The 13,107-nt window shown below is 43.7% G+C and overlaps 1 protein-coding gene across 1 annotated transcript in view; it reads left to right on the top strand.

Annotated features, from left to right (window-relative positions):
* The first annotated feature begins 285 nt into the window (after positions 1–285).
* The window catches only part of PIGL (phosphatidylinositol glycan anchor biosynthesis class L), a 77,457-nt gene continuing 64,635 nt past the window's right edge, over positions 286–13,107 (top strand). The window contains exons 1-2 of the mRNA XM_075263792.1: positions 286–505; positions 3,783–3,882. Coding sequence (XP_075119893.1) covers positions 286–505; positions 3,783–3,882 — 320 coding nt within the window. The remainder of the gene's footprint in view (positions 506–3,782; positions 3,883–13,107) is intronic.

Here is a 13,107-nt window from a genome sequence, read left to right as displayed (position 1 = left end):
AGTATCCACCTCAAAATCCGCGTCAAATGACATCATGTGAACATATTACACTCCGTCATCTCAGGAGAACTCTTATGTGCTCTTTTCTATATAAAGCACATAACTCGGGGTATAGGCTGCTGCTATAAACCTCTCTCTCAGGATACTCCACTATGTAACTTCCTACAACTTCTGGAGCATTGTGTGGCGATTGCGCATGCGCAATGTAAGTACTACAGAGCGGAACCTTGCAGTCCTGTATTGGTTCCTAGCCGGGTCGTTGTTGTGCGCGCACCCTCTTCCGCGATGCTGGCTGTCGCGTTGGTTGTGGTGCTCGGTGTGTTGTGGTGGGTGTGCAGCAGCTGGCGGGACCTTGTGTCTGGCCGGGGAGCGGGTCTGCTGCCGGGTGTGCGGGCTCCGCTGCTGCTCATCGCTCACCCGGATGATGAGTGTATGTTCTTTGCTCCCACCATCCTCCGTCTGTTGCAGGGACAGCGCCCCCTCTCTGTGCTCTGCTGCTCCACAGGTATGGACACCGCTGGAGCTGGGCACTGTGGATAGGTCTGATGTATGTGGATGAGCCTTCTCAGGACGAGTTGTAAATGTCATGATACTTAGTGTTTGTTCACACAGTGGCTGAAAAAAAAAAATCAAATCAGGATTTTTTTTTTAACACTGCGTTTTTGATGCGTTTTTCTCCAGCACTCTGTGAACTTGGAAAATCAAAATCTGCTTAAAAAAACCTCAGCAGAAACCACATTGATTTCAATAAATGGGAGGTTGGTTTTTTTTTTAGGCAGATTCCGTCTCAAAATTCTATTGCAAAAAACTGTGTGAACTCACCCTAAGGCCAGTGTGCTAAGTGCCAACATTGGGCGGCATGCAGATGTCATCCGTGCACCGTCCGTGTTTCCCCCCCATTAGTTCAATGAATAGGAACTGCAGAAGCACGGCTGCAAAACCAGACAGGAATAGGACGTGTCCTGAGTTTTGCAGCCTGGGCGGTCAACCCACAGACTTGAATGGCTCCGTGTGCTAGCCAGGAAAATCCAAGATGGCGCACTGTCCCATGGTCGTCTGGCAGGAGTCTAAGGCTACGTTCAGACCACAAGGTGCAAAACAGCATGGAAAACATCCAAGTGTAGCTTCAGTTTTGGTGGTGGTTAATGCTAGGTTCACACCTGTGTTTGGGTTTCTGTTCTTTCAGTCCGCTTCGGGACTCCCCATAACCCCCCCCCTTTCAGAAAACAGAATAGTGCACGGGATCCCCAGGTGGAGACGGGGCGCAGGTGTGAACACAGACTGAGAGCACTGCTAAAGAGAACTTTACAGCTAGATTAATAAAGTATATTACGAAAATGTTCGCCACACACCTGACAAAATAGCGGAAAAATAAATAATAAAATACGAGTTATACTTTAATTTTTCTTCTCACTATATTTAGGGGGAAAGTACCAAATCCTGCAATTTTCACTACGGCCTCCAAGGCCTTATTCACATGACAAACAGATAATGTTCTATCACTTAGAGTGGAGGAGAAGTTCAGGTAATATGGTAACCCCATAATCCTGTACTGATAACATAATGTCCTGTCCCGTGGCTACTGTGGCTGGGGAGGTGTCCGTGCGTGTGGCCTTGTCTTCGTTCATTTTTATGGAAGTTCTGAAAACAGCCAAGTAACCCCTCGTTCACATCTGCGTTGATATTCCGTCTGGGGGAGTCTACGTGGGGATTCCCCCCCCCCCCAACAGAATACCAATTGCAGTAAAAGCACACGGACCCCACAGACTATAATGGGGTCCGTGTGCTTGCCGCGCACTGCCCGCACAAATCATGCGGACAGGATATTAGATTGTGAACTACTTTCCGATCTGCATGTTCTGTGCGGAGATCTGGCGACAAGCACACGGACCCCATTATAGGCTATGGGGAACTGTGTGCTTTTACTGCACAGCGCTTACAATTGCTTTTCGTAGTCCGTTCTGAGGGACCCCCCATGCGGACTCCACGAAAGGAATACCAACGCAGATGTCAACCAACCCTAATTGTGCGCGCCTGTTTTTGGAACTGCCCTAATACTGAGTGGAGACAACAGCAGCCACATGACCGATTCCTGTGCTCGGCATTATAGCCTTATTCACACAACCAGGGTCCACTGGCAGATACAGTGTGTGTGTGCCCGTGGTCTTATGTCAGTTCAGTTCTGTAGCGATCCGGCTGTTTGACTTCTTTGCTTTGCCCTCTTTTAAGTTCTTACTACCCCTCTCTGCCTCCAGGAACCTGTACAGGGAATATACTATAATGGGGCATGTGGACATGGGGGGGGTCTTTATGAGATATCCTTTATAGGCCGGGGCCCCACGGAACATACACACCGTGATTTGACCGCAGTGGAAACGCCGTGGAAAACATTGCAGCGTTTTACAGTCAGGCAAAGTGGACGGGATCCTAGTGAACCCCATGTCCACTTTGTGGTAAAAAAAAAACACGATGCGGACACACCGCAATTTCCAAAACCGCCATGGTTTTGGAAATCGCAGCATGTCAATTATGCCTATGGTTTCCCCATAGGTATGACTGAAACAGAAAGTCCACAGAGGAGACCTCTGCAAACCTTCTGTCTAAAGCACTGCAGAAAGAACCGCAATACGTTGCCGCCATGATTTTTCCTGCAGGACTTTTTTTTTGCTACGGTATGTCCTGTGGGGCCTTAGCTTTACACTTCCAACAATAGATAGTACGTTGTTGGTGTATCCCACTAAGGGTATGTTCACACAGAGGTTTTTGGAGTGGATTTTGGCACGGAATGGGAGCCGCTTGCTTTTTTTTTTTCCACTAGCTAGTAGTGGAAAAAAAGAAGTGAGCTGTCCTATCCTGCCGCGGATTCCACAGCTGACTCAGCTGTGGTGTCCACAACGCGAGGCTCCTTCCCAATTAGGCCTATTCTTTGGCCTAATCCAGAGCGGAGTGCCACCGGCATCCCATCGCAGCTAGCTGTGCGGAAGTGTTCACACGCAGAATGCAAATTCCGCCATGTGAACATACCTTAAAATGGGCATGTCTGTAGACACTTCAGAAGGTGATCATTACTTATGTTAACAGACTCAAAAACCTGTGGTGTCTGCCAATAATCTAATACCTATGTCTTTTTACATGAGGGTGAATGCCGATGGACACCAGACAGGTGCCCTATAAAGAGGACCTTTCATCAGATTGGGCACAGGCAATTCTATATACTGCTGGAAAGCTGACGGTACACTGAATTCAGCGCACTGTTGGCTTTCCTGATCTATGCCCCGGGTAAAGCGCTATCGGTATTGGTACCGTAGCTCTTTACAGTCAGTCAGGAAGGTCTTTCTCCACCACAGCGCCTATCGCGCTGTACAGTGTGAGCGGGGAGGAACGCCCCTTCCCTCTGCTCACAGTGCTCGTCCGTAGACAAGTATTATCAGGAGGGGCGGGGGCGTTCCTCCCCACTTACACTGTACAGAGCGATAGGTGCTGCTTTGAAGAAGGATGTACCTGACTGTCAGGAACGCCCTTCTGACTATAAAGTGCTACAGTACCGGGACCAATAGCGCTTTACCCGGGGCACAGATCGGGAAAGCCGATACTGCGCTTAATTCAGTGCACTGTCAGCTTTCCAGCAGTATATAGAACTGCCTGTGCCCAATCTGATGAAAGGTCCTCTTTAATGTCTATTGTGCTGATCTTATAACAGATTAGAGCAACAGACGTTAGTAATGGTAGAGCTAGTAACATGATCATAAGAAACACTGAGTTCCCTTATTTATAATTTATAGGAAATTACTACAATCAAGGGGAGACTCGGAAGGAAGAGTTGATCCAGAGCTGTGCTGCTTTAGGAATCGCTCCTTCCAACGTAACAATTGTTGATCACAGGTATGATACAACATATGCATAAGTTGATAATTTTGTCTGTATATTGATAGATCCTTAGAGTAAGGCCGCACCAATTAGCCACATATTAATACTGCTAGCTTTCTCAAGGCTGCAAGATATGCCCTTATCTTTAAGGCCAGGGCCCCACATGACGTTTGGCCATGGCGTCTTACAGTCTCTGCAAAGTGGATGGGATACTAGCGAGCAAGTCTGGAAACAAATTTCATAGATTTTTAGCTGACTCTTCCAAACACACAGACAACAAAAGTTACCAAAAACGTCTGACAATCTAGATCAGGAAATTAAAAGGGTTTTCCCAGCCAAAGTTATTGATGACCTATCGTAATATGGGCAAGGGTCCTACACCCGGGCACTCACACTGATCAGCTGTTCCCAGCATCTGATATATAGTAATTGGACCTGGAAGTAGACAGCACTGTCCCCTGTATAGCGGCTGAACTTAGTTGCTATTCAAGTGAATCAGAGTTGATCTAAAACACTTGTCCTCCTACATTCTCTGTATATCAGCTACTGAGAACAACTGGGGGGACAATCACCAATCTGTTATCGATTACTCATCCTTAGGATTGGTCACCACTAATTTTAGCCTCAACAGACAAAACTGGTCAATGCTAAGGAAGGGTTCAATACCGGAAATGACATAAGCGTTGTGGTTTTTTTTTTTTTTTTTGTTTTTTTTTTGGGGGGGGAATTACTTTGTAAAATGAATAGACTTAAAGAAATTTCTGCACAGCAACTGTTTTTGAGTGTTTGTGACATCCTACTAGGAGTGAGTGTCAGTCCAAACACATATCGTCAGGTCTGTCGGTCCAGCCCTTACACAAACAACTACACACAACAGATGGCTGTTTTGATGGTGTCCTGCTTTAGTCGGCGGGAGACTTTATACACGAATGATCTTAGAACTGGCTACTTCATCGCTCCAAAGTCTGATGTGTATGGCCAATGTCCAATCGATTGTAGCGTGCAAAATTCATCTGAAAGATTATCTTAGAGACAACTTCATTCTGCTTAGGACGGTCATAACATGTGGTGGGCAACTTTACAGACCCAACCACCCCCCCCCAAAAAAAAAAAAAGCTGCCAGACGTTTTCTGTAAGCTAATAGTGGAATATAAAACATACTGCGAATAGTATTTGTTGTGTTGCTTTCCTCACTTTCTTATTTTTTTCACGTGTTTCCCATAGACTTGTATCCTCTTCCTAACCAGTTGAGTACCATACAATGATACAATGTTAGATGTGGAAGATTTTTGATCATTTGTAGATTTTACAGAACTTTTGTTTATATATTATATTTATTATATATAATTTGTTGTATATGAAATGATTGTTGGCGGGGTCAGCAGACTTTCACTGTATAGCATCCAGACCAAAAGAAAGAGAGTGCATGGCTGTCATTTATGCCATAGAAAGTAAGTGCTAGCTAAGCATTATTTCCAGCCTGCTGAGCACCAGCCGCAGAGCCGACTTTATATAGCGCTGCCCTGCATTATTCCAAAGGGATTATTGTCCCAACTAGACTCCCACACTTTTGCTATCCTGTCCTTTTTATGGCATAAAAACTTGTCATCTTGACCAAAGATTATTTTGTTTTATGGAAATATCCTTAATCACTTATATTAAAGGGGTATAAAAAAAATTTTTGTCAAAATTGATCCCGACTTCACAGCCCTGAGTACAAGTGGTTAGGCTGCTGTTTCCATCTCTGTACTTCAGTTTATTGTCTACTAGGTCGAGAGGGGCAATTTTGACTGTGCTACATGGCTCTATAATTTCTAGTTACTTTCCTGACTTCTGACTTAGGGGGCGTTCACACTAGCGTCGGTGTCCGACATGAAAAATCTTGCGCGGACATTAGCATCGGACACTAGCTGTATCCATTACATTTTGCATTATTTTAAATGGGACATCATGTAGTGTCCTTTACTGTCCGTGTCTGTCCTTAAGTGTCCATTCACAAAGATGTCTGATTTTTCAAGCGGACAGCAAAAACCTACATGTAGCATCGGACACTAGCTGTTCGACACGATGTTAATGTTCTTTAATAGATGTTAGCCTTTTTAGTATATTGTAGTGGTTTTTATAAAATTCTTTGATATACACACTATTTCTAAGTAGACAATATGTGTTTATTTGTTGACTTTACATATAAATATAAGAGTTTGTTTATGCATGATGATCCTTGTAATTTATGAAATGTGTTTAAATATCGACACTAAGTCAATTGGAAAGGTTAAATATCATGCACTGTCAGTGGCTAAATGTTAATGAGATGGGTGGAGTTAGTGTTGTTGGGAGTTCTTTTAAAAAGGAATAGAGGTAGTATAGTTTTTATGCCATAAGGAAGGTACGCTAGTACCGAAACGCGTAGCTTGAACGAAATAAGACTATACTCCATGGTTATGATGTAACCTTTTTATTAATGAACAACAATAAAAGTTAATTTTTTATCTATTTACTTACATGGATTCAACTTCTTCCTGGTAAAAGCAGAGTTTTCTACTTGAATGTTTTGTATGGTTTTGTTCATTTTGGTTAATTTGGTTCGGTTATTATAATATTCGGGAGGCTCCTCTTGCAGTTTTGTTTGCACTGAACACATCTAAACCAAAATGGCTGTCTCTTTAGACCCCACAGTATAATAAGTGGAGGCCCAGGGGATGTGAAAGAACATAAAAAACAATGTTACTCACCTCTCCTGGGCTCCGGGACTCCGTCTTCGCTGTTGGTCTTCTGACTGATGTCATAGACTGATGAGGCTCAATATATCTTTGTACCGTAATAGCCAGTGGATATGAAATATAAAGATTGAGAGTCTTCAGTAGTTGATACCTTTTTAATGGCTAGCAAAAATGATGACAGATTGCAAGCTTTTGAGACTACTAGGTCTCTTCATCAGGCATGGTAGGACACAATTTCTGAAGGCATATCTATACACTAAGGTACAGGAATCAGGTGTTTGTTGCGACAGGTGATGGAAAGCAGTACACACACAAATAAATAGATAAGGTAAAAAACAAATGATCAGTTCAAAGGATGGCCCTCTGAGTTTTATGGAAACCTCTGTGGACTTTCTGTGAAAAGTGCTGCGGGAAAGACCGTGATGCGTTGCCCCTGCGTTTTTTTTTTGTGTGTTTTTTTTTCTTTTCTACTTGTGGCCCTCTACATGGATTTAGGTCATAATTGCGCAGCCCTAATCTGACCCCAGCTGATAAATTCACCACCATTCTCATTCCAATATTGCTGCTACTGGGTTCCTTGCCTCATGGATAGTCAGGCACAATATTGCTGCAGCACAGACTGGCAGGGAACACTAGAGCTGCAGCACTGGAACAATACATTTATTTTTTTCTTGTGTTACTGGTCCCTTGTGTTCTTCACCATTCACAGTAAGGCCTGGTTCTCGTCTGCGTTTGGATTCCGTCTGGGGGAGTCAGCATCAGGACCCCCTGATCGGAATACCAAATGCAGCTGCAAGCGGTGTGCCAGTGAAAGCACGGACCCCATAGACTATAATGGGGTCCATGTGCTTGCTCCCAGATCTCCGCAGGGATCATGCGGGCAGGAAAGCAGTTCACAATCTACTTTCCTGCCCGCATGATCCGTGCGGGCAGTGCTCAGCAAGCACATGGACCCCATTATAGTCTATGGGGTCCGTGTGCTTTTACTGCACACCACTTCCAGTTGCGTTCGGTATTCCATTCGGGGGATCCCCATGCGGACTCCCCGAACGGAATACCGAACGCAGATGTGAACAAAGGGTAAGTCTATTGAGCCACGGGTTTTGTACTGCTTTTCTGAAGTGGATAGAGATTATAGGTGTAAAACAAGTCTTATGAATTTATTCTAATCTGTCTTGTATTTTAATTGTCAATGTTCAAGGATTTCTCTAAATAAAGTTTATTCAACAGAACATACGCTCTGTCTTTGCAATACGCTGTCTAAGGCCTACTTCGCACATTCTTTTTACAGGGTTTTTTAATAGCTTGTAGAAAAAAATCTAACGTAACATTTTTAATGGTGGTTTATATTTTGTGTCATTTAAGGGAGTTATTCACCTTTGGAATATTGATGGCTTAAAATACAAAGCAGTTTTGTCTTTGCCACCTGTGACGCAGCGTGCTCTGGGTATGGCGTCTTTATTGCATTTTCTCATGGGTTTCCTTATAAGGCTCTAAAAAAAGTCTATGTTTTAAAGGGGTTGTCCACCTTTTCATTGCTGATGGGTTATCTTTAGAATAGGCCATCAATATTAGATATGTGGGAGTCAGACAGACACGATCACAGATCAGTGTCCCAGGACACGGTGGCTCCCAGTAATGTTTACATGCTGGGAACTGTGCTTCTCATTCATGAAGCAATGTTTAGGAATTGCAGTGATGCCCCTTAGACTTCATCAGGACGCTTCTGCAGTACCTAAATCCGCGCTACACATCGTACGGTGAGAGCAGCGTAACTCCCACCTTGTAGACATTACTGGAAGTTGCACTGTCCCCAAACAGAAAATATGTGTCAGATCTAAAATGGATATTTTAAAGGTGGATAACCCCTTTTATGACTAAGGCCCCACGTAGCAGGCTGCAGCAAAAAAAGTACTGCGGGAAAAACCACGGTGGCAATGCAGTTTTTCCCACAGCTCTTTTCACAGAAAGTCTGCAGAGGTTTCCTTAGGCCGGGGCTCCACTGGCCGGAAACGCCGCGATTTGGCAGCGGTGGAAACACCGGAATCGCGGCATTTTACAGTACTTGCAAAGTGGATGGGATTCATGCACATAATGTGCACAGTGATGTCACAGTGTAGTGATAATGTGCACAATGATGTCACAGTGTGGTACTAATGTGCATAGTGAAGTCACAGTGTACTGATAATGTGCACAGTGATGTCATAGTGAAGTAATAATGTGCACAATGATGTCACAGTGTGGTACTAATGTGCACAGGGATGTCACAGTGAAGTAATACTGTGCAGAGTGATGTCACAGTGTAGTGATAATGTGTATAGTGATGTCACAATGTGGTACTAATGTGCATAGTGATGTCACAGGGTAGTGATAATGTGCACAGTGATGTCACAGGGTAGTGATAATGTGCACAGTGATGTCACAGGGTAGTGATAATGTGCACAGTGATGTCACAGGGTAGTGATAATGTGCACAGTGATGTCACAGTGTGGTACTAATGTGCATAGTGATGTCACAGGGTAGTGATAATGTGCACAGTGATGTCACAGGGTAGTGATAATGTGCACAGTGATGTCACAGTGTGGTACTAATGTGCATAGTGATGTCACAGGGTAGTGATAATGTGCACAGTGATGTCACAGGGTAGTGATAATGTGCACAGTGATGTCACAGGGTAGTCACAGCTGATGGGTCAGAACCACTGTGATTTTGCAGCACAGATATAACACACAGACTAATACATACATTGTCTATGCTTGTGCTTGGTACACAGGAGAATGTACATGGGCACATTGCATTTTAGTAGGTTACTAGAAGTTTGCAGCTGTTTCCTCACAATTGTAGGTGACAGGTCAACTATACTGAAGTAAACTTGTGTCTCACAACCAAGTATGAAATCTCCTTGGCACTGTGTTAAACTGAAATGCCCCATTAATCTGGTAGATTTCATTAAACCCAGATGAGCTTGGCTGAACTGTTGTTCAAACAGGGTCATATCCCCTTTGCATTGGCTGGGGAGCCCATCCCCCACCTGGCGGGAGACCCAACTAGCACATGATAATGGATCTGAAAGCTCAGCTTTTTGCACCATGCAGGAGAGGCCTGGGATGGCGGTGCAATGAATCTCAGTGCGGGGTCACACTGTCACTTAACCTTCTCCTCGCATCAGCTACAGGCAAGGCCAGGAATTTATTGTCATGTGCTCTGGGGCTGGATTTAGGTCATTTGGTGGCTTTGTTGAAGTTTTATATAGGGATCTAGGCTGCGTCAGGGCCTAGAAAGTCAGTGGTAACAGGAAACTAAAGCAGGGGTTACACCTGTATTCTATAGTTCTAGCTGTTACTGCATGTGTTATATAGGAAGTGTTCACACATCACTCTTACTGTAGTTATACAGACTAGTCACACGTTATAATATAGCAATGCACATGGACGTTTGTTGCAATGAAACATGACAATTGGTTACAAACAGTTGTATTAAAGGGAGTTTCTAGAACCAGAATATCCACCTAGCCACTCTTATAGGTTAGGGTCACCTGAATGAAACGCTGAGATGTTGTCGTTTTTGAAGCGACGCTACTCTATCTATGTGTGGGATGACAGACAGGTATAGTACGCATCTATAATCGGGACCTCATGGACACCAAGCAACCATGTAAAGGACGATGGACAGCAGTATGCAGCGTGTTATAGTATGGTGCTACGTGTTATTCTCCCCTAGATGCATTGCTTTTTTCAAGGAATGCCTTCATTCTGCTACGGACCAGCGCCGCTAAGATCCGCTCTGCAACGTTTCCACAGCGTTTTTCTTCCCCTGTTAAATCTATAGGGAGAATTCTTATAATTCTGTAGCTAAAGTTAACAGCAGATGGATCCCATTGAAATGAGAAGACCGGGGCATGGAAAAATATTTCATTTGCAGCATCTCAGATATTGATTTTGTTTCTAGAAATAGTTGCACATTTCTATGTATTTAGTTGCACTGATAATATCATCACATGGCACATGTCTGGTATATTAGAGCTTTCCGTAAGGGATATATGTTAGGTTTATTACAAAACATATAGTGGCAGAAATTTTCAATTGACCTGGTTGGAATTACAGTAAGTCAACTATACTATTTTTATTTACTTAAAAAAAAACACTTCAGGGAAGATCCTGGGAGCAAGACGAGGCGTCTGGGTCTGTCCTGACACTCGGAGTCCGGTAAGACTATACTGTGTTATGTTGTTTGTTCGTGTGGTTGGTAGTAAGCCACATGTATAGTCCAGTTTATACTGTTTAGTTAGTGCTCGGAAGAGTAGGGCTTTGTTTGACCTTTTTTTTTCCCTGAAGTTAAGGCTGTATTTTATTTTGTATTTGAAGTGAAGGTTTATTTATTTTGCTGTGTTTTCAAATAAACCTGTTGGCATAAGATATTGTTCGGTCCGCACCATTGCTGCTACTGAGTTACCTTCCCCACAACGTGTGTGTGTGTGTGTATATATATATATATATATATATATATATATATATATATATATATGTGTGTATATATATATATATATATATATATATATATATATATATATATATATTCGAGAGCAAAGATGTTGCAGCAGCACTAGCAATCCTGGGATTATCCCATAAATTGCACAACACAAACCACTCTTCAGCAAAGGGCATCCAAGAAGAGAAAAAATCCAGTCCATGCCAGCAGCTTAAAGGGATTCTACCATTAAAAACTTTTTTATTTCTCTCTAACACATCGGAATAGCCTTAAGAAAGGCTATTCATCTCCTACCTTTAGGTGTCTTCTCCGCCCCGCCGTTCGGTAGAAATCCCATTTTCCGCCAGTATGCAAATGAGTTCTCTCGCAGCACTGAGGGCGGGCCCAGCGCTCAAGCAGCACTGGGGGCATCCCCAATGCTCCAACAGAACTCTCCAGTGCCGCCTCCATCTTCTTCAGAAACGGGGTCTTGACGCGTCTTCAAACTTCTAGGTCTAGGGCAAAGCCGACTGTGCTTGCCTGCCGGACACAAGAAAATGGCCTCTTACTATACTGTGTAAGCGGCCATTTTTGTTTTTGGCCGCGGGCATGTGCGTTTGGCTTTGCCCGAGGCCTAGAAGTTTGAAGCTAACCCCCGGAAGAAGACGATGAGTTTGACATATAGATGACATATGGACGATGAGTTTTAGATATGCCATAAGTTTTTCTCGATGTACATAGCAAGAAGGACAAAGTGTTACCAGCTTTAGACTAAGGTCTACAGGACTAAGCCATAACCAGCTGCTTTCCCCCACCCCACTTAGTGTTTCTTATTTTCCGCCATGTGTGAATCCCACCCACTGCTCTGCTGTGTACATCACAATAGCCGCTGGTGATTTGGCAGTGGCTGTCCCTCTGTGAGTACATGACGCTTGTCCCTGGCCTTCAATATTGTTTTGAGCAGTTGTAAAGTAGTTTCATCCATACTATTGCTTTGGCCTATGCTGTGTGAACCTGGCCTTACTGAGGTTTGCCTAATAAAACCAGAATACCAGAGGCAACTTAGAAGCCAGTGCGCCATATCTGTACTTGAGCTTGCTTTGTACTTTGCAGGACTTTTAGACATTATTCCTTAGGTCCTACTTTTCTTCGGTGCTGCGATTTATGTCTTCACATTCACGAGGCCCCTTCAATAAAGATGTTTTTCCCTTTGGGTCTTTATGGAATATTTGCACTTTTGACTTGACCAAGGAAAAGAAAAGGACATTTTTAAGGCTGTTTTTCTCTCTTCCAACATAATTCATTTCCTTTAGTTTAAAAAAGAAAAGGTTGGAAGGCGGGAGAGGGGGCGAGGTAGGTGAAAGGGGACCCAGAGGAGGGAGGGAAAAATGATGGCACAGATCCTATTCTCTCCTCGAAGATCAGATCTATCCACAGGCCGTGTGTGAGTGATTTGGAGACATTCATCAGACCGGGGTGTTACTCCCAGCTGTATACACATAAGCCCTGGGCCTCGTCTGCCGGAGCACAGCAGGGTTCAATAAAGGCCGTATCCAGAATAGGATTACTCTGCCTTACGGCTTCTGTTCTTGAAAGCAGCAATATTGGAGCTTTGCAGTCTAAACACCAGGAGATAGCTGGGGAGAAAGATGCAATACCAACGCTTCCTGCATAGAAGACCTTTGTAGTACAGGGAAGATTGGCCCTCACCTTGGGTATTGAAACACGCTAAGATAATATCAAGAAGGAGAGTCTATAACGTGACTTGAACTTTATGTTATCTCATATGTATCAAGACCCTTAGATATCTGATCTGGCTGTATAAGGTCTAAGACTATATTCACGGATCCCTACATACACTGAAATGTATAGAGGATTCATGATAATGGCTGCCCCTTGGGTACATGACTGTTGTGAAGAATGAACTTTTCTTACGACTGTTTTGCACCTCTTTCATGTGAATATATCCAAAGACTTTTTAGTCTAAGCAGATCCACCTGAAGCACCCATTAACCTATATTATGAGGTGGGTGTAGGGGGGGGGGGGGGGGGG

Source organism: Leptodactylus fuscus, chromosome 2 (genome assembly GCF_031893055.1).
Source record: "Leptodactylus fuscus isolate aLepFus1 chromosome 2, aLepFus1.hap2, whole genome shotgun sequence".
Taxonomy (NCBI): domain Eukaryota; kingdom Metazoa; phylum Chordata; class Amphibia; order Anura; family Leptodactylidae; genus Leptodactylus; species Leptodactylus fuscus.
The sequence above is the reverse complement of the archived record's forward strand: the minus strand, read 5'-3'. Positions and strand labels throughout refer to the sequence as shown.